At 68.3% G+C, this 21,136-nt stretch overlaps 2 protein-coding genes across 2 annotated transcripts; both read right to left on the bottom strand.

Annotated features, from left to right (window-relative positions):
- Positions 1–1,394: 1,394 nt before the first annotated feature.
- B4GAT1 (beta-1,4-glucuronyltransferase 1) lies at positions 1,395–5,001 on the bottom strand. The gene is made up of 2 exons (XM_039377924.1): positions 3,184–5,001; positions 1,395–2,758 (listed from the first exon to the last, which is right to left on the bottom strand). The coding sequence occupies exons 1-2, from the start codon at positions 4,999–5,001 to the stop codon at positions 2,567–2,569; spliced, it is 2,010 nt and encodes a 669-aa protein (XP_039233858.1). The 3' UTR covers positions 1,395–2,566.
- Positions 5,002–9,721: 4,720 nt separating this feature from the next.
- On the bottom strand, positions 9,722–16,392 carry LOC113999497 (fibroin heavy chain-like; the record flags this gene model as incomplete). The annotated part of the gene is made up of 7 exons (XM_027742985.2): positions 16,218–16,392; positions 14,374–14,525; positions 13,922–14,024; positions 13,144–13,390; positions 12,575–12,684; positions 11,771–11,903; positions 9,722–11,663 (listed from the first exon to the last, which is right to left on the bottom strand). Coding segments are annotated over exons 1-7 (2,862 nt in total), but the record flags the coding sequence as incomplete, so codon positions are not given.
- Between the last annotated feature and the right edge of the window lie 4,744 nt (positions 16,393–21,136).

The raw sequence follows: 21,136 nt of genomic DNA, 5'->3' as shown, positions 1-21,136 counted from the left end.
CACGAGATCAAATGACTCCGGGACGGACAAAAACGAGGCCGGAGCTCCAGGAAAATGCCTCCCTCCCAAAGTTTTTAATTTCTTTTTTTTTTTTTTGCTCGTTTTTCCGGCTGTTTCTGTCGCCACGTCTTTGTTTTTTTATTTTGTCTCAGAATTTGATAAGAAGCCTCTTTTTTTGTCTTTTTTTTTTTTGTTTTTTCACAAAAGGGGCGTCGCGAATCTGGGAAAAGTTTCCCTCCGGAGGATATTTTTTTTTTTTTTCTTTGGGGGGGGGGGGGAGGTTTAAGTTAAAAAAAAAAAAAAAAACAAAAAAAAACCCAGCCCTGAAAGAATGTAAATAAAAAAATAATTAAAAAAAAAAGTTCCCTTTGCAGCACTTTAACGGCGAATTAACAGGAGACAAATGAGAAAATGAGGGTGGAAAATGCAAATAAATGCAAATAAAAATGTTTATTAACCGCGAGGCTGCAATTTTGGTGGATTTCGGGGGGGAGGGGGCGGGGGGGTTATTTCAGCCCAAATTTGGGGGGTTTTACCCTCGAGAGAGTCCTGTGGCCACTCCCCATCCCCGGATTTGGGGTCCCCATCCCCGGATTTGGGGTCACACCCCCCCCCCCCCCCCCCAAGCTCAGCTTTGGGGTCACAACCCTCCCCCCGCCACGCCCCCCCCCCACCTCTGGCTGTGGGGGTCCTGTCCCCCCCCCCCCCTCAGATGTGGGGTCACACCCCCCCCCCCCCCCCGTCCCTCCCCCTCCTCGGTTTTGTGGCCGTGTCCCCTCCCCCACCCCGAGATTTGGGGTCGAACGCCCCCTCCCCTCCCCCCAGTGTCCCCTCCGCGGCCCCCGCCCCCAATTAGGAGCCTTTTTTACACCCCCAGCCCACAAGGGGGCGCTGTCTCCCAGAGAGGAGAGGCACTTCCGGGTAAGGGACGTGAGTTTGTCGCCATTTTTGGCCCGAGGCACGACGGGAAATGTAGTTCTAAACGGAAAATGGTGACCTTGACCTCCATATTGTCCCCGATGCATGACGGGAAATGTAGTCACGAACCAATGGGATGACGGGGCGTGGTTTGTCGGCCATATTGCCCCCCCGAGGCATGATGGGAGCTGTAGTTCTGACTCGAGGCCCTGCTGCTTTCTGGGTAGTGTAGTTCTAAACAAGGGGCGGGGTTTGGCGGCCATGTTGCCGCGGTGCACGCTGGGAGCTGCAGTTCCCACTGTACCCCCTCCTCCCCTGCCCTCCCCCAGTTCCGCTCGCAGGACGGCCGCTGGTCTGTACTGGTGGTTACTGGTTTGTACTGGCGGTCACTGGTCTGAACCGGATGTGGCTCCTCCCACCCCATCACCAAGGCAACCAGAGGCCCCGCCCACCCCCATGAGGGATGCACAGAGGCATCATGGGTAGGTGGCCATCTTTATTGAGGGCAGGTCACCCAGGGGCACAGGGGTCTGGGGGGGACACGGGGGGGCAGCTTGGGAGGATCCAGGTCCCTGAAAGGGATCCAGGTGTCTGGGAGGGACCCACGTGTCCAAGTCTGGAGGATCCAGGTGTCCAGGGAGGATCCAGGTGTCCATTTTGGGGGGATCCCGGTGTCCAAGTTGGGTGACCCCAGGTGCCCAGGGAGGACTCAGGTGTCCATTTTGGGGGGATCCAGGTGTCCAAGTTGGGAGACCCCAGGTGCCCAGGGAGGACTCAGGTGTCCATTTTGGGGGGATCCAGGTGTCCAAGTTGGGAGACCCCAGGTGCCCAGGGAGGACTCAGGTGTCCCCGTTGGGGAGGTCCAGGTCTCGGGAAGGGATCCAGGTGTCCAAGTCGGGGGGCCGGAGTTCAGCCCGGGGGGATCCAGGTGTGCAGTGGAGAGGAGACTCAGGTGTTCAGACTGGAGGCACCCAAGTGTCCATCGGAGGATCTCGGGTGGGTCAGGTGTCCATCAGGGGGTCCCCAGGTGGGTCAGGTGTCCATCAGGGGGTCCCCAGGTGGGTCAGGTGTCCATCAGGGGGTCCCCAGGTGGGTCAGGTGCCCATCAGGGGGTCCCCAGGTGGGTCAGGTGCCCATCAGGGGGTCCCCAGGTGGGTCAGGTGTCCATCAGGGGGTCCCCAGGTGGGTCAGGTGTCCATCAGGGGGTCCCCAGGTGGGTCAGGTGTCCATGGGGGGTCCCAAGGAGGGTCAGGTGTCCATCAGGGGGTCCCCAGGTGGGTCAGGTGTCCAACAAGGGGACCCTAGGTGGGTCGGGTGTCCAGATCAGGGTGACCTAGGTGTCCATGACCCAGGTATCCATGGGGGTCCCAAGGAGGGTCAGGTGTCCATCGGGTGACCCCAAATGGGTCAGGTGTCCATGGGGGTCCCAAGGAGGGTCAGGTGTCCATCAGGTGACCCCAGGTGGGTCAGGTGTCCATGGGGGTCCCCAGGAGGGTCAGGTATCCATCAGGTGACCCCAGGAGGGTCAGGTGTCCATCAGGTGACCCCAGGAGGGTCAGGTGTCCATCAGGGGGTCCCCAGGTGGGTCAGGTGTCCATGGGGGTCCCCAGGAGGGTCGGGTGCCCAGGTGAGGGTGACCCAGGGGGTCTCAGCAGCGCCGGGCCGAGCCGGGGTAGCGCCGGGGCAGCTCCGCGCGGAAGCTCCGGAAGAGCTGCCGGTTGTGGCCCAGCTCGGCCTCGCGGCCCCCGTGGAACCCCCCGGGCTCCTTGAAGCCCCGGTGGGCCACGAAGGCCCCGTCCAGCACCGCGAAACGGAACCCGGCCACGTGCAGCTCGCAGGCCTGGGGAGGGGGGCACAGTGTCACCCACCACACCCCATGGCACCCCATGGCACCCCAGAGCACCCCCACCACATCCCACAGCACCCAGAGCACCCCCAGAGCACCCACTGATGCTCCACAGCACCCACAGACCCTCTATAGCCCCCACAGACCCCATGGCCCCACCTCATGGTCACCCCACGACCACCAAGGCCACCCCGAGACCACCCCATGGCCACCGCACCACCACCCCAAGACCACCAAGGTTCCCCCAACCCCATGACCACCCCATGGCCACCAAGGCCACCCCAAGCTCCCCCCAACCCTGACGGCCACCCCACGGCCACCCCAAGACCACCAAGGTCCCCCCACTCCCATGACCACCCCCCCAACCCCCAGGGCCACTCCCCCCGACCACCAAGGCCACCCCATCCCCCCGGCCCTACCTGGCTGATGCGGTTGAAGCCGTACTGGAGGAACCTCTCGTCGAAGGGAGGGACCCCCCGGGCCGGGGCCACGTAAAAGGGCTCCCAGGGGTCCCTCCAGGGCACCTCGTAGGCCACGCGCAGCCGGGGGGGCGGGGGCAGCGCCCGCCAGCGCCCGAAGTCGGTGGGGGCCTGGCAGCGGGGGCACAACGTCCCGTAGAAGGGACGGGCGTCCCCCGCGTCCCACAGGCGCAGCAGCTCCACCTTCGAGCCCGGCACCCCCATCCCAGCCCGCACCTCGAAGGCCGGGAGGACAAAGACCACCCGGGCGTCGGGGTCCTCCAGGGACTTGGGGTCCTCCAGGGACTTGGGGACCTCCAGGGACTTGGGGTCCTCCGGGGACTTGGGGACCTCCGGGGACTTGGGGTCCTCCAGGGACTTGGGGTCCTCCAGGGACTTGGGGACCTCCGGGGAGTTGGGGTCCTCCAGGGCATTGGGGACACCTGGGTCGTGGAAGCCTTTGGGGACCTCCAGGGTGTTGGGGTCCCTCAGGGCATCGGGGACCTCCAGGGCGTTGGGGACCCCCGGGTCATGGAAACCCCTGGGGACCTCCAGGGCGTTGGGGACAACTGGGTCACTCAAGGCATTGGGGACCCCCAACCCGTTGGGGACCTCTGGGGCTCTGGGGTTCGTCAGGACTTTGGGGTCCCCCAGGGCATCGGGGACCCCCGGGGCAGAGAAGCCCTTGGGGTCTCCCAAGGCTTTGGAGTCCTTCAGAACTTTGGGGTCCCCCGGGACATCAGGGGCCTCCAGGGTGTTGGGGACCCTGAGGCCACCAGGAGCCCCCAAAACTTTGGGATCTCCCAAATCCCCCCCAATCCCCAAAGCTTTGGGGTCCCTAAAACCCCCCTGACCCTCCAACCCCCCCTGAACCCCCAAAGCTTTGGGGTCCCCCAACCCCCCCTGAACCCCCAAAACTTTGGGATCCCCCCCTGGAGCCTCCAAGGCATTGGGGCCCCCCCGACGTCCCGCAACCCCCCCAGCTGGGGGTGCCCCCAATCCCCCCCCTCCGGCTCCCCAGGTTTCGGGGCGCAGCCCCCCCTCCCTGAGCAGCCCCAGGAACCCCTCGCGCAGCCCCCGACTGGGCACCACGTCGGCGTCCACCAGGAGCACGAAGCGGCCCCCCCGCCCCGACCCGGGGGGGCCCGGACCCCCATCCCGGCCGGAAAGGGGCCCCCCCTTTCCGTCGGCCGCCCCCTCCCAGGCCACGTTCCGCAGGAGATTCCCGGGGTACGGCACCCCCAGGGCGTAGCTGGGGGGGTCCGCGGCCTCCAAGCGCCGCAGGGCCCCCCGACACCCCCCCGGCTTGGGGGGGCCGGGCCTGGGGGGCAGCGCCCAAGGGGGGGGCGACGCCGCCGCCCCCGCCGCGACCACCACGTGCAGCCTCAGGCGGCCCCGCAGCCCCCGGCAGGGCCCCCCCAGGAGCGCCAGCAGCTCCTCCAACCCCCCCCGGGGCACCCCGAAAACGGCCACCGAGAGGGGACCCCCCCAGGGCCCCCCCAGCGCCGCGGCCGCTCGCCCCGGGGTGCCGTGGGTGGCCAGGACCAGCTCGGGGGGGTCCCAGCGCGGGGGGGGTCCCAGCACGTCCCGGTACACCCGGAACGTCCCCGACGCGTCCAGGACCCCCCGGGGGGGTCGCAGGGTCGGGGGGGGGCGGCGGCGGGGGGCGAGGTGGGGGGGGGTCCGCGGGGGGGGCAGCGCCCGCAGGTAGAGGGTCTGCAGCAGCGCCAGCCCCCCCAGCAGCCACGCGCAGCCCCCCAGGAGACGCCCCCGGCCCATCGGAGCGGACTGGGGGGGACTGGGGGGGACTGGGAGGGACTGGGAGGAGTCTGGGGGCACTGGGGAGGGGTACTGGGGATGCGGGCTGGGGGCACGGGGAGGGGGACTGGGATGCTGGGGGGCACTTGGAGGGGACTGGGGGCACTTGGGAGGTTACTGGGATGCTGGGGGGCACTGGGAGGGGGACTGGGGGCACTTGGGAGGGGTTACTGGGTGCTGGGGGTCACTGGGGGAGGGGTAACTGGGGTCACTGGGGAGGGGTACTGGGGATGCGTGGGTCACTGGGAGGGACCTGGGATGCTGGGGGGCACTGGTAGGGGACTGGGGGCACTGGGGAGGGGGACTGGGGATGCTGGGGGGCACTGGGAGGGGACTGGGGGCACTGGGGAGGGGGACTGGGGATGCTGGGGGGCACTGGGAGGGGACTGGGGGCACTGGGGAGGGGGACTGGGGATGCTGGGGGGGACTGGAATGGATCTGGGGGCACTGGGAGGGCGCTGGGGGGGGACTGGTGGCTACTGGGAGGATGCTGGAGGGGACTGGGATGGGGTGGGGGGTTTCTGGGGGCACTGGGAGGGTACTGGGCGCTACTGGGGGTCACTGGGAGGGTACAGAGGTTTGTACTGGGAAGGTGCTGGGGGGTTACTGGGCGGGTGCTGGGGGTCGCTGGGAGCAGCGCTGAGCCGGGCCCAGCAGGACATGCTGGAAGCACCGCGGGACCACTGGGACCAGTAAGGGCTTACTGGGACCAGTCCGGGGGTGCTGGGAGCTCTATGGGTGCCCGACCGCGACTGGGAGGGGTGAGCGGGACCAGTCCGGGGGGTCACTGGGACCAGTTTGGGGGTGGGGAGGAGGGTCTGGCCCCAGTTCGGGGGTCACCGGCCCCAGTTTGGGGGTCACTGGGACCAGTCCGGGACTCACCCACCGCGTCGCCGCCGGGACTCCCCGCGCGTGCGCGGGGAGGGGCGTGGGCGTGGCCGCAGCGCTCGGGGGCGGGGTTTGTGCACTCGGGGCGGGGTTCGCTGGGCGGGGGGCGGGGTTTTGCAGTTCTGGGGGCGCGGCTTAGGTGCTCGGGGGCGGGGTTTGCACGGGCGGGTTTAGTCCGTTAGGGGGCGTGGTTTGGTCCGTTGGGGCGTGGTTTTCTCGCTCGGGGGCGTGGCCTGTCGCGTTCCCCAGTCCCGCTCTCGGACCCCCGGGAGTCTCCCGAGCCCCTGGGACCCCCCCAAATCCTGGGATCCCCCAAATTTCTGGGCATCCCCGGACCCCCTGAGGTACCTCCCCCCCCTCCCCCCGAGCCCCTGGGACCCTTCAAATTCCTGGATATTCCCCCAAATTCCTGGGTCCTCCCAGACCCCTGGGACCCCAAAATTCCTGGATCCCCCACGAAATCCTGGAATACCCAAATTCCTGAGGCTCTCCCCTCACCCCTGTTGCTCCGAAATTCCCGGTTTCCCTCGGACTCCTGAGACACCCACCCTCTCCGAGCCCCAAATCCCGGGTCTCCCCCAAATTCCTGGGTCTCTCTAAACCTCCGGGCCCCCCCAAACCCCAGGGCTCCCCCAAATTCCTGTGATCCCCAAACCCCTGGGATCCCATAAATTCTTGAGTACCCCCAAATTCCTGGGTACTCCTCAAACCTCTTGATCCCCCCAGTTCTTGGGTGCCCTTCCCAAACTCCTGGGTCCCCCCCAAACCTTTCGATCTCCCCAAACCCCCGTGTCCCCCCCCAAATTCTTGGGTCCCTCCAAGCCCCTGGATCACCCGAAACTCTTGGGGACCCTCCAAGTCCCTGGGTCCCCCCCAAACCCCTCTGTCCCCCCAAATCCCCTGGAAAGAAGGGGCCACGGGCACAGGGACCACAGAGGCCACTTTATTGCCGGGGGTGTCGGGGCCACGGGGCCTCCAGGGGTCATCGGGGACATCGGGGACACGGGGGCTGTTGGACCACCACGTGTCTGTCCCTCGGGTGGGGACACGGGGGACCTTGGGGACAATGGGGGGGCCAGTCCCTCGTGGTGGGGACGTTGGGGACACTGGGCCGTGGGGGGGGCTCAGTGCCTCGAGTCCAGGTGGTGACGATGTCCCGCGTCCTTTGGGGACGTCGGGGACATCGGGGGCGCTGGGGGACATCGAGCCGTGGTGGCTCTCGGTCCCTTGAGTCCAGGTGGTGACGATGTCCCGCGTCCTTTGGGGACATCAGCGACATTGAGACATCGGGGACAGCGTTGGGGACATCGGGGCTGGGGGGGTGGGGCTCAGTCCTTGGACCAGTCCCACATCCTTTGGGGACATCGGGGACATTGGGGACATAGGGGACATCAGGCCGTGGCGGGTCTCAGTCTTTCGGCCAGGGGTGATGACAATGTCCCACATCCTTTGGGGACATCGGGGACATCGGGGACATCGGGGACATCAGGCCGTGGCGGGTCTCAGTCCTTCGGCCAGGGGTGATGACAATGTCCCACATCCTTTGGGGACATCGGGGACGTTGGGCCACGACGGGTCTCAGTCCGCTGGGTTGGGGACATCAGGGACATCCTCGGGGACACTGGGGACATCCTCGGGGGCATCGGGGCCATCAGCCCGCGCCGTGTCTCAGTCTCTCAGTCCGGGGTGATGAGCGGGTCCCTCGTCCCTTGGGGACAGTGGGGACGTCGGTCCCGGGTTGTCTCTGTCCCTCGGGGGCGTTGGGGACGTCGGGCTGGGACAGGTCTCAGTCCGTTCACGTGGTGTCCTCGTCCTTCGGGGACATCGAGCGGTGACGGGTGCCCGTGTCCCTCGGGGACGTCGAGCGGTGACGGGTGCCCGTGTCCCTCGGGGACGTCGAGCGGTGACGGGTGCCCGTGTCCCTCGGGGACGTCGAGCGGTGACGGGTGCCCGTGTCCCTCGGGGACGTCGGCGATGTCGCGCCGCGCCGGATCTCGATGTCTTGGCGGGGGGGCGTGGGGGACATCGGGGGGGTTGGGGACACTGGGGGTGTGGGGGGCACTGGGGGTGTCGGGGACATTGGGGACACTGAGCCACGCTGTGTCTCAGTCCCTCGGGTTGGGGACGTTGGGGATGTTGGGGACGTTGGGGACGTTGGGGACATCAGGCCGTGATGTCTCACAGTCCCTTGGGGGGGTGTTGGGGACACCGGGGACACCGGGGACACTGGGGACATCAGGCCATGACCTGTCCCAGCCCCAATGGCTTCGGGGTAACCGGCGCCCACGTCCCCCAGACTGGGGACATTGGGGACATCAGGTCATGTCCCCGCTCCCTGGGTTGGGGACACTGGGGCCACCGAGCCACATTGTGCCTCAGCCCCGTGAGTTGGGGGCGTTGGGGACATCGGGACATCACTCGGCCCGGGGTCACTGGGGACATCGGGGACATCGGGGACATCGGGGGCATCGGGGACATCAAGCCACATCGTGCCTCGGTCCCTTGCGCTGGGGACATGGGGGACAACACCCATGGGGGGGGTACAGACTTTTTGGGGGGGACTCTGCCAAAAACGCAGACCCCGAGGTGGGGGACGAGGACAGGGCGGGTGACGGGGACAAGGTGGGTGACGAGGGACGGGGACACTCGGGGTGGGAGGGGGGGCGAGGGGGGGCCACAGGCTCCTACAGGTGGGTCCAAGCCACCCACTGACCCAAAATTTGGGGACGGGTCCCGGAGTGGGGGGCGGGGACGGGGGACACGAGGGACGGGCCCCAGGCGTCCGGGTTTTGGGGAGGGGGGGGCCACCAGCCCCCCCCCAATTACCTTAGAGACTCGTTACGAGTTAAATTAGCACGAAAGGCCCCGGGGGGGGGCGGCGGGGGGAGGGGGCACGGCCGGGGCCGGGGGGGACGGCGGCTCCGGGCCGGGGTGACAATGACAATATGCCATACTGGGGGCAAGTCGCGTCACAGACTTAGTTCAGAACGACGGGGCGCGCTGGCTTCCGGCTGCGGGGGGGACGTGGGGACACGTCAGGGACCCCAAAACAGGGGGGGAGACCCCACAAACCCGCCACGGACCCCCAAACCAGGTTGTGACCCCACAAACCCACCAGGGACCCCAAAACAGCAGGGAAGGCCCCACAAACCCGCCACGGACTCCAAAACCCAGTTGTGACCCCGCAAACCCACCACAGACCCTGAAATCTTGGCCGTGACCCCAAAAACCCCCCAAGAACCCCTAAACCAGGTTGTGACCCCACAAAACCCCCAAGGACCCCCAAACCAGGCTGTGAGCCCCCAAGCCTTCCAAGGGACACCAGAACAAAGCTCATGACCCCAAACCCCCGAGGGACCCCCCAGCCGAGGTTGTGACCCCCCCCCAAACGCCCCGAGGGAGCTCGATGTCCAGGAGTGTGACACCCCCACCCCAAAACGGGGGCCGAGGAGGCCTGGGACCCTCCCCCACCCACCCCCAACCATCCGTCACCCTCCCCACCTTCACCCCCCAACCCCCACCGGCGACATTGGGGTCCCCTCGCCCCCCCCGCAACCCCCCAAGAGCACGGGGACCTCCCCCCCGGGTTTTGGGGGTCCCTACCTTGGCGGAAGGCGTCCTGGAGGCGGCTCTGGGGGAGTTGATACAACTCAGCGAAGGGGTCGCGGGGCGACCGGGGCGGGGGGGGCGGGCGGGGGCTGGGGGTGCCCCCCGAGCGCCGGGGACCCCCCCGGCTGACGGCGGCGGCGGCGGCCAAGCCCTGGAGCAGCCGGCGCAGGGCCGGGCCGGGGGGCGCGGGCGGGGGGGGCGGCGGCGACGTCTCGGGGGTGAGGAGGAGGGAGCCGGGGGGGCCCCCCGGGACACCCCCCCCGCCGCCCCCGGGGCTCTCGGGGCTCGGCGGCAGCTTCTCGGGCGCGGCCTCGGGGGGCTCCGGGGGCCCGAAGGCGAAGGGCGGGGCCTGCCGGGGGGTGTAGGGGGGGGTCCAGGTCTCGGCGGCCCCCCCGGGTGTCTCGGGGACCCCCAGGCCCGGCGCCAGGCGGACGCCGGGGCCCAGGTTGGCGCCGAGGGCGAGGCCGGTGCCCAGGGCGGTGCCGACGTTGGCGCCGAGGCCGAGGCCGGGTCCGAGGGTCGGGTCGACGCCGGGGCCGAGGGCGAGGGTGGAACCGAGGGCGGAGGCTCCGACGGCGGCTCCGGCACCGAGTCCGAGGGCGGATCCGACGCCGGACCCGACGTTGGCTCCGATGCCGAGTCCGAGGGCGGATCTGACGCCGGACTCAATGTTGGCTCCGAGTCCGATGCCGGCGTCGCCAAGAGCGGAGTCGACGCCGGCACCGACGTCGGGTCCGAGCCCGGAGCAAACGTTGGCTCCGAGTGCGGCTCCAACGGCAAATCCAAGGGTAGATCCGAGCCCGGAGCCGCCGGCGGCTCCAGCGGTGAGTCCGACACCGGCACCGACGTCCGATGTGGGGGCGGAGCCGATGGTGGAGCCCACGTTGGCTCCGAGGCCGAGCCCGACGGCGGGGCCGACGTCGGATGTGATTGTAGCACCAACGGTGGCTCCGACGCCAAGTCCAATGTCCAGATCGGATCCAAGAGCAGCACCAATGGCTCCGACGGCAAGTCCAACACCAGATCCAAGACTGGAGCCAACACCAGCTCCAACAGCAAGTCCAACACCGGATCCAAGATTGGAGCCAACGCCGGCTCCAACAGCAAGTCCAACACCGGATCCAAGACCAGAGCCAACATTGGCTCCAACGGCAGCTCCGACGGCAAGTCCAACTCCAGGCCCAACACCGGATGGAAGAGTGGAGGCAACGTTGGCTCCAAGAGCAGCTCCAAGGCCGAGTCCAACCCCGGAGCTGGCGCTGGCTCCAATGTTGGCGCCGAGGCCGAGTCCAACCCCAGCACCGACTCCGGCTCCGGCGCTGGCACCGACGGCGAGTCCTACGCCGGCGCCGACATCGGAGGGCAGGGCGGGGCCAACGGCCCCGATGCCGAGCCCGACGCTGGCTCTGACGCCGCCCCCAAGGCCGGGCCCGATGTTGGCCCCGACGCTGAGCGTGACGCCGGCTCCGATGCCGGGCCCGACCTCTGCAGCGCTGGTGACTTGGAGTGGGGTTCCGACGTCATCTCCGGCACCGGCTCCGAGGGCTCCAATATCAGCCCCGAGGGCAGGGCCGACGTCGGCGCCGGCAGCGACCCCGAGGCCGACGTCCACTCTGATGCCGGTTCCCACGCCGAGGCCGACGCTGGCGCTGACATCAGAGCTGAGACTGTGTCCGACAGCGTCTCCAAGACTGTGCCCAGTGGTTGATCCGACACCGGCCCCAAGCCCGGGGTCAACATTGGCCCCGGCGTTGCCTCTGAGGCCGTGTCCAATGGTGGATCCAAGCCCAGGTCCCATGTTGGCTCCGAGACCGGGCCCAACACCAGCTCCAAGCCCGGGATCCACGTTGGCTCCAAGAGCAGCTCCGAGGCCGTGTCCGACGTCGGCTCCGAGGCCACACCCAACGCTGACCCCGAGGCCGAGGCCGACGTTCGCTCCGACGTCGTCTCCGAGCCCGGATCCCACACCGAGGTCGACGCCGGATCCGATGCCAGGCCCGGTGCCGAGGTCCCCGCCCGCTCCGACGTCGGCACCGGGGAAGTCGAGGCCGGGGCCGAAGGGCTCGGGGGGTCCCGGGGGGGCCTCGGCCGCCAGTTGCTGCCGCAGACACCAGGCCTCGGCCTCGCTGCGGGACAGACGGGGGGTCACGGGGGGGTCTGGGACACCCGGACAGCGGGGGCCACCCCGGGGGGGCCGTGACCCCCCCTCAGGCACCTTGGGTCCAGCACTGACCTGATGACGAAGTTGTGGGCGAGCAGGGCCGGGCCCTCGGGGCGCAGGCGGGTGTAGACCCACGTCCAGCCCAGCCCGTCCTTGCGCTGCAGCCGCGTCACCAGCTCCCCCCGCGCCTCCGGCCCCGCGCCGGCTGTGGGGACACCGGGACGTCAGAGGGGACAGGGGGACAACCAGTGGGGACACCGGGACACCAGCGGGGACAGGGGGACACCAGCGGGGACAGAGGATGCCAGCAGGGACAGGGGGACACCAGCGGGGACAGGGGGACACCGGCAGGGACAGGGGGACACCAGCGGGGACACGAGGGTGGGGGGAAAATGGGGACACGGCGATGCCAAGGGGAGTGGGGGACTGGGGAGGAATTGGGGCTGGGGGACGTTTGGGACATTCCTGGGGTTGATTGGAGGAGTTGCGGCCATGGAGACATCAATGGGGGCGTCAGTGGGGTCTGTTGGGGGTTTGGGGGACACGAGGACATCAGTGGGGTCGGTTGGGGGACTGGGGACCTCAATGGAGACGAGGCATCAACAGGGGCGTGAAGGACACGCCGGGGGCTCCCGGAAGGAGACCCGGTGACTCCAGGGGACGTGTGGGACACCGAGGACATTGGGGGCAGCAGAGGGACAGCAGGGGACACGCAGAGGGCTGGGGGACCCCCTTGGGGACGTGGGGAGTCAGGGGACAGGGAGGTCCCAAGGGACAGACAGGGTGGGGACAGGGAGGAACCAGAGGACCTTGGGGACAGCTGAGGGGACACAGGGAGGTGCCAGGGGACCCTGGGGACGGTGAGGGGACACCCACCGAGGCGCAGGTGCTGGCGGGCGACGTGGCCGAGGTCCTCGGGGTGCAGGAGGCGGTACCAGGAGCGGCCCAGGAGCTCCCCCCGCCCGTATCCCAGATGGATCAGGACACTGCGGGAAAACACGGCCGGGTCCCTCAGCCACCAAACCGGGGTCACCCGAGGTCACCCGGATCCCCCCCGGACACCCGGGTCCTTCTGGATCCCTGGATCCTCTCGGACACCCGGATCCCTCCCCGGACACCTGGGTCCTTCTGGATCCCTGGATCCTCTCGGACACCCGGATCCCTCCCCAGACACCCGGGTACCCCTGGAAATCTGGGTCCTCCTGGATCCCCCCGGAAATCTGGGTCCCCTTGGTCACTCGGCTCCTCCTGGAGACCTGAATCCCCCTGGATATCCACCCGTGTCCTTCAAGGACACCTGGATCCCCTTGGCCACCGGGATTCCCCCAGACTCCTGGATCCCCCTGGATCCCCCTGGATCCCCTCAGACTCCTGGATCCCCTCAGTCACCCGGATCCCCCTGGACCCCCCCGTGTGCCCCCGTCCCCCACGTTGTCCTCCCTCACCTGTCGGAGACGTCGAGCAGGGCGAGGTCCCGGGCGTGGCGGCTCTGGAAGGCGGGCAGGAGGAGGCAGTCGGGGCAGGGCCAGGGCGGGGGGTCAAGGGGGGCACAGAAGGCGACAAAGAGCCCCGGGGAGGCTCCGGGGGGTCCGGGGGGAGCCTGGAAGCGGCCCCGGAGCAGGACGAGCTTCCGGCCGGCGCTGGGCCGGCGCGAGGCGCGGGAGGTGGTGAAACGGCAGCGGAACAGGCGCTCTGGGGGAGGGGGGGCCGTCGGTCCCTCTGTGCTTCCAAACCACCCCTCTCCCCGTCCTTCCATCCCTCCTTCCCTCCCTCCGTCCCTCTGTCCTTCCATCCCTCCGACCGCCCGTCTCCCCATCCTTCTGTCCTTCTCTCCCTCTCTCCTTCTATCCCTCCCTCCATCTCTCTCGCCTTCCCTCTTTCCAACCCTCTCCTCCCATCCATCCTTCCCCTCTTCCATCTCTCCTTTCCTCCCTCCTTCCTTCCTGCCTTCCAACCCTCTCTCCTTCCCTCCCTCCCTTCGTTCTTCCACCATCCCTCCGTTCTTCCCTCCCTCCATCCCTCTCCTCCCACCTCTCCGTCCCTCTCTCAGTCTCTCCGTCCTTCCGTCCATCCCTCCAACCCTCCCTTCCTTCATCCAACCCTCTCTCCTCCTGTCCCTCCAACCCTCTCTTCTCCCACCTCTCCATCCCTCTGTCCTCCCATCTCTCCGTCCTTCCCTCCGTCCCTCCCTCCCCTCCCCTCCCCCTCGGAGCCCCCACCCACCTGCCTGGGGGGGCCCGGGCAGGGTGAGCTGGTGTCGCACCAGGGGGTGGTCGGCGGGGTCCAGCAGGTCGTAGATGCTGTCCCCTTGTGCCACCAGGTCCACCTGCACGGGGGGGGGGACACAGAGGGGTCAGCACCCGGCACCCCCCGAGACTCCCCAGGACCCCCCCAGGACTCCCCCCAGCACCGTTGTCCTGCACCCCCAGTCCATGGGGAAGGGGCAGAGGGTGAGGACTCAGCACCCCTCAGGACCCCCAGAACCCCTCGTTCTGCACCCCCAGGACCACCCCCACGGGCTGAGACCCAGGACCCCCCAGCACCCCCCAGCACCCGGGACCCCTCTCCCTGCAGCACCAGGACGACCCCCCTGGGGGGAGGCTCAGCCCCCAGCCCCCCCCCAGCCCCCAGGACCCCCCGGGCGAGGCCCTGAACCCCCCCCCCCCGGCGCTCACCATGGAGTGCCCCAGGTGCTGGGCCACGTTGTCGGTGACTCCCACCAGCTTCCCCTCGCGGGTCACGGCCAGCAGGAACCCGGGCAGCGATGCCACCAGGTCGGCCAGTTCCGGCCCCCCCAGCAGCTCCATGGGCGCTCCCCGCGTCGGGCCTGTGTGGGGACACGTGGGGACACGGGTCAGCGCCCACCCGGCGCCCGCTGGCACCCATTGGAACTCACCCCCTTCCTGCACCGGCCCCGGTACCCGAATCGTCACCTGTGGGGTCTCTGGTGGCACCCGGAGCCCGTCCCATGTGGACCCAGGGGTGGCCCCGGTCCGGCTCTGGTCCCTGTCCCCGTCCCTCGTCTCCAGCCCCAGCCCTGGGCCCCGTCCCGGTCCTTGTCCCGGTTCCTGACCCCCTTCCGGCCCTGTCATCGGTCTCGGTCCCTGTCCCGGGTCCTGATGCTGATCCCCTCTCCCGGTTCCTGTCCCTGCCTCCCCGTGTCAGCCCCGATCCAGTCTCGGTCCCTGTCCCTGTCCCGATCCTGATCCCTGAGCCCGGTCCCTGTTCCGCTGTCCCAGCCCTGATCCCGGTTCCCGACCCCGATCCCCGTCCCTGTCCCTTGTCCCAGCCCCAGTCCTCACTCCCTGTCCCTGGTCTCGGTCCCTGTCCCGGTCCCCCTGTCTCAGATTCGAACCCGGCTCCCCATCCGGTCCCGGTCCCAGTCGCGGTTCCCCGTCCCTGTCACTGGTCTCGATCCCAGCCCCGATCCCGATCCCGGGTCCCGATCCTGTCGCGATTCCTCTTCCGTCCCCCGCCCGGTCCCGCTCCCTGTCTGCGGTGCTGAACCGGCTCCTCCCGCAGCCGCCGCCGCCGCTGAGCCCTCCCCGGTCCCCTCCCCGGTCCCCTCCCTGGTCCCGGTCCCGGTCCCGGTCCCTGTCCGCGGTGCTGAGCCCTCCTCGAGCCTGTCCCTGTCCCCGCTGCCTTTCCCGGTCCCAGTCCCCGTCCCTGTCCCTGTCCGCGGTGCTGATCCCGTCCCTGTCCCCGGTCCTGTCCTAGTCCCTGTGCCCGGTCCCTGTCCCGGTCCCGCTGCCTTTCCCGGTCCCAGTCCCCGTCCCTGTCCCCGTCCGCGGTGCTGATCCCGGTCCCAGTCCCCGTCCCCGTCCGCGGTGCTGATCCCGTCCCTGTCCCCGTCCCTGTCCCCGTCCCCGTCCCCGTCCGCGGTGCTGATCCCGTCCCTATCCCCGTCCGCGGTGCTGATCCCGTCCCTATCCCTGTCCGCGGTGCTGATCCCGTCCCTATCCCTGTCCGCGGTGCTGATCCCGTCCCCGTCCCCGTCCCTGTCGCGGTCCCGCTGCCGTTGTTCCCATCCCGCTTCTCCTCCCGTTCCCGCTGCTCAGCCCAGTCCCCGCTCCCGACAGCGGTTCCCGTTCCCAGCCTGACGCTGCTGCCATCCCGGTGCCGTTCCCGGTTCTATCCTGGCGTCCGTACCCCTTCCCAGCCCAGCCCAATACCCGCTCCCAGTCCCATCCTGATGCCATCCCGGGGCCCATCCCGGTCCCATTTCCATCCCGGTGCCATCCCCGGTCCCTTATCGGTCCCCAGTTCCATCCCGGTGCCATCCCCGGTCCCATCCAGATACCCAGCCCCATTCCCGCTCCCAGTCCCACCCCAGCCCCATTCCCGCTCCCAGTCCCATCCCAGCCCCATCCCCGCTCCCAGCCCCATTTCAGCCCCAGCTCTGCTCCCATCCCGTCTCCCGCTCCCATCCCAGTCCCACCACATCCCCTCTCCCAGTCCCATTCCCGCTCCCATCCCCTCTCCCGCTCCCATCCCCTCTCCCCGTCCCTCCGGAGCCCACCTGGCCGCAGACAGGCTCCCTTGCGGGTGTAGATGCAGGCGAGGGCCATGACGTGCAGGTAGGAGAGGCGCGGCCGGTCGCCCTCGGGCAGCGGGAGGAGGTCGCGCAGGGCGCGGATCTGGGCGTTGATCTGGTCCCGGCGCGCCTTGGAGGCGCCTTTGGTGGAGCGGAGCATCCTCCGCCCGCGCCGCCGCCCGCCCGCCGCCTTTATGGGCCCCGCGGCCCCGCGTCAGCGGCCGCGTCACCGGCCCCGCGCCGCCCCCCGCGCACGGGGGGGGGGGGGGGGGTGGGCCACGGGGACGACAAAGGGGAGGGGGTGGGTGGTCGCGTCATCGGTGACGCTGACGCACGAAAAACGGGGGGGGGGGCGCGGTGGGCGGCGTTGCGCGCGGCGGCCTTCGCACCGCATAGGGATGGAGCCGGTGCGGGGCGGGGTGTTGGGGGGGGGGGGTGGTGGGCTTTTTGGGGAGGGGTGTGTGGGTGTGCGGATTGGATTATTTGGGGGGGGGGGGGGGGGATTTGGGGAGGGGAGGGGTTGGGGACCGCCCACTCGTGGTGGGGTGGGTGTGTGTATGGAAGGTGTTAGTTATTAAAAAAGGGGTGGGGGGTGGGGGGGAGTCGGCGGGGGGGAGTTCGGGGGGGGAGGGATGGTTGAGGGGGTCGGTGGGGGTGGGGGAGTCAACGGGGGGTCAACAGAGGGATGGAGGGGCCAAGAGAGGGAGGGAGAGGGTCGACGGAGGGGTGGGGGGTCAATGGAGGGGTGGGGGGTCAACGGGGGGGCAGCGGAAGGGTGGGGGGTGAGTTCGGGGGGAGGGATGGTTGGGGAGGGTCAATGAGAGGGGGGGGAGTCAACGGGGGGTCAACACAGAGATGGGGGGGTCAATGAGGGGCCAATGGGGGGATGGAGGGGCCAAGGGATGGAGGGAGAGGGTCGATGGAGGGATGGGGGTCAATGGAGGGATGGGGGGGTCAACGGGGGGTGGCGGAGGGGGGGGAGGGTCAACGGGGGGTCGGGGAGTCAATGGGGGGTCAACGGGGAGATGGAGGGGACAAGGGGGGGATGGAGGGGCTCAAGGGAGGGAGGGGCCGAGGGAGAGGGTCAGTGGGAGAGGGAGGGGTCAAGGGAGGGAGGGAGGGATGGAGGGAGGGGTGGAGGGGTCAACAGGGGGATGGAGGGGGTCAAGGGGGGGGGAGGAGCCACTGGGGAGTCAACGGAGAGATGGAGGAGCTGGAGGGGTGGAAGGAGGGATGGAGGGGCAACGGGGGGATGGAGGGGGGAAGGGGGGATGGAGGGGCAATGGGGGGGAGGAGGGCAATGGGTGGAAGGAGGGATGGAGGGGCAACGGGGGGATGGAGGGGGGAAGGGGGGATGGAGGGGCAATGGGGGGATGGGGATGGAGGGGCAATGGGGGGATGGAGGGGACAATGGGGGGGATTTGAGGAAGTCAACGGGGGATGGCGGGGGGAAGGGGGATGGAGGGGGCGGGCAATGGGGGGGGGGATGGAGGGCAAATGGGGGGGGTGGAGGAGTCAACGGGGGGAGACGGAGGGGGGAAGGGCGGGGGATGGAGGCAGGCAATGGGGGATGGAGGGGGAAAGGGGGGGATGGAGGGGCCCTGAGGGGAATGGAGGGGGGAGGGAAGGGGGGGATGGACGGGGGAAAGAGGGGTAGGAGAATGTGGGGTCAAATGGGGGGGGGATGGAGGGGCCATGGGTGGCGGATGGGGATTGAGGGGAAGGGGATGAGGGGGGATGGAGGGGGGAAGGGGGGGATGGAGGGGGCAGCAGAGGGATGAAGGAGTCGGGGGGGGGATGGAGGGGGAAGGGGGATGGAGGGGCAATTGGGGGATGGAAGGGGGGAAGGGGGGTGAGTCTGGGGGGGATGGAGGGGGCAGCAGAGGGATGAAGGAGTCGGGGGGGGGATGGAGGGGCCTTTTGGGGTCTGGGGGGTCTCCAAGTGGGGAGAGAAGGACGGGGGGGGTCAACGGAGGGATGGTGGTTGGTCAGTGGGGGGAGAGGGGGGGCGGTGGATGGAAAGGGGTGTGGAGGGGGGTCCGGGGGGGTCAGTGGGGGTCCGGGGGGGTCAACTGGGGATGTGGGGGGGGTCCGGGGGGTCCGGGGGGGCTCCAGGGCCGGGCGGGCGATGAACAAACCAACGGTGGGGCAGAGAAGCCAAGGGGGGGTTTGGGGGGGTCTGAGGGGCGCGGGGGGGCCAAGGGGGGCTCCGGGGGGGGGAAGATGGGTAGGGGGGTCAGCAGAGGCACGGGGAGACGGACTGGGGGGGCCATTGTGGGGCCGGGGGTGAGGGGGGGCCGGGGGGGTTTCCATGGGGCGGCCCCTCCGCGAGGGGGACCCGCTGGGGGGGAGGGGGAGCGTCTGGGACCCCCCCCCCCCCCCTCCAGGCCTTTGGGAACCCCCTTCTCCCCCTCCATCATCCCCCCCTTTTCGGGCCGCCCCGGATTGGCCTCCGCACCCCCCCAGCGGGTCCCCTACACCCTACCGGCTCCGCCGCTGCCAAATTGGGAGCCGAAGCGCTGAGCCAAAAATAGCGACTGGGGGGCAAAAAACACCGCGCGGGGGCGGGGCCGGCGCGGCCAAACGGGGGGCTAAGGGGGGGCTCGGGGGGGGGGCTTCGGACCCCCGGGGCCTTCGTGATGGGGGGGACCCCCGGAGGGGGGGTTTGGGGGGTTTCGGGGGGGGCTGGAGTGGGGGGGAAACAACCCCGAGCGTTGGGGTCTCCTTGGCAGCGGGGGGGGGACGATTCGGGGGCGGGAAAGGGGGAGGCGACGCCGCTGGGGTCCCCCGAAGCTCTGGGTCCACCCCCCCCCCCGAATTCCTGGGTCCATCTCCGGGTGCCCCCAAATTCCTGGATCCCCCCCACCCCAACCCCCCCGAGCCCTCCCCAAATTCTTGGGGGTTCCCCCCCAAACCCCCCGGTCCCCTCTCCCCCCCCCCTCCCCAAATTCCTGGGTTCCCCTCGAACCTCCGGGTGCCCCCCGAATTCCCGGGTGTCCCCCCCCGCCCCCCCCGAATTCCTGGATCCCCCCAAATTCCTGGGGGGCCCTCCCCAAACCCGGGTCCCCCCCCCGGAACCCCCCGGGGCCCCTCAAATTCCTGGGTGTGTCCCCCTCCCAAAAAATCTCGGGTCCCCCTCAACCTCCGAGTCCCCCCCCCCCTCCCCAAATTCCTGCCCCCCCTCCCCAAATTCCTGGGGGTCCCCCCGAGCCCCCGCGGCCGCTGGGGGCGCGTTTCCATGGCAACGGGGGAGCCGCGATATTTTGGGGGGTGGGGGAGGGGTCGGGGAAGACCCCGGAGCCGGGGGGGGGAGGGAGGAGGATGAGGATGAGGAGGGATCAGGGAGGGGATGAAGGAGGAGGAGGAGGGAGCCAGAAGGGGATGAAGGGCGAGGATGGAGAGGAAGGATGAGGATGAGGAGGGAGCCAGGAAAGGTGAAGGAGGAGGAGGGAGAGGGAGGATGAGGAGGAGGATGAAGGAGGATGAGGATGAGGAGGGATCCAGGAGGGGATGAAGGGGGAGGAGGATGAGGAGGGATCAGGGAGGGGATGAAGGAGCAGGATGGAGAGGGAGAAGGAGGATGAGGAGGGAGCCAGGGGGGGATGAAGGAGGAGGAGGAGGATGGAGAGGAAGGAGCAGGGAGGAGGATGAGGAGGGATCCAGGAGGGGATGAAGGAGGATGAGGATGAAGAGGGATGAAGGACGATGGGGAAGGAGGATGAGGATGAGGAGGGATCCAGGAGGGGATGAAGGAGGATGAGGAGGATGGAGAGGATGAGGAGGAGGATGAAGGAGGATGAGGATGAGGAGGGAGCCAGGAGGGGATGAAGGAGGATGAGGATGAAGAGGGAGGGGATGAAGGACGATGGGGAAGGAGGATGAGGATGAGGAGGGATCCAGGAGGGGTGAAGGAGGATGAGGAGGGAGGAAGGGGGAGTGAGGATGATGAAGGTGGAGCGGGGAAGGACGCGGATGAGGATGGAGAGGGAGGATGAGGAAGGCGAAAGGTGGATGAAGGTGATGGGGAATGAAGGGGGGTGAGGATGAGGAGGGAGGAAGGAGATGGAGGAGGAAGACGATGGGGAGGAAGGGGATGAAGATGGAGGAGGATGAGGAGGAAGGGGATGAAGATGAGGATGAGGAGGAAGGGGATGAAGATGAGGATGAGGAGGAAGGGGATGAAGATGAGGATGAGGAGGAAGGGGCTGAAGATGAGGAGGATGAGGAGGAAGGGGCTGAAGATGAGGAGGATGAGGAGGAAGGGGTTGAAGATGGAGGAGGAGGAAGATGGAAGGAAGGGGATGAAGATGAGGAGGATGAGGAGGAAGGGGATGAAGATGAGGATGAGGAGGAAGGGGATGAAGATGAGGAGGATGAGGAGGAAGGGGACGAAGATGGAGGAGGATGAGGAGGAAAGGGATGAAGATGAGGATGAGGAGGAAAGGGATGAAGATGAGGAGGATGAGGAGGAAGGGGGGGGACACAGAGAGAGGGGCAGGAGGGGTCACCAACCGTCACCATGGAAACGCCCCCCCCCCCACACATCACCCTGGGGGGGAACAAGGACAACCCCCCCCCCCAAAAAAAAGGGGACCCCCCGAAACAGGCCCTTTATCCCCCCAAAAAAAGACAACAGGAGGGACCCCCCCCCCCCACAAAAAGGGGACCCTTAAACCAACCCAGAAAAAGAAATAGGGGCGGCCAACCTAAAAAAAGGAGTACCATCACCCAGGCCCCCCCCCCCAAAAAAAAAAGGGGTCCCAGGTGTCCAGAACACCCCCCCAAAAAGAGACCCAGGTGTTTGGGAGACCCCCCCCCCAAAATAAAGGACCCCCAACACGAGACCCCCCAAACAAGGGACCCCCAACATGAGACCCCCCCCCAAAATAAAGGACCCCCAACAC

Source organism: Pipra filicauda, unplaced genomic scaffold (genome assembly GCF_003945595.2).
Source record: "Pipra filicauda isolate LSUMZ 115617 unplaced genomic scaffold, ASM394559v2 scaffold975_size42716_pilon, whole genome shotgun sequence".
NCBI classification, from domain to species: Eukaryota; Metazoa; Chordata; class Aves; order Passeriformes; family Pipridae; genus Pipra; species Pipra filicauda.
Note: the sequence above shows the minus strand (reverse complement) of the source record. Positions and strands in the feature narration are given on the sequence as shown.

What these genes read in the sequence shown, in the direction of transcription:
- B4GAT1 (XM_039377924.1), bottom strand. Translation starts at nt 5,001, where the DNA reads ATGGGCCGGGGGCGTCTCCTGGGGGGCTGCGCGTGGCTGCTGGGGGGG. An exon ending in GCTTCAACCGCATCAGCCAG is followed by an intron (nt 2,759 to 3,183) that starts GTAGGGCCGGGG and finishes CCCCCTCCCCAG; the next exon opens with GCCTGCGAGCTGCACGTGGC.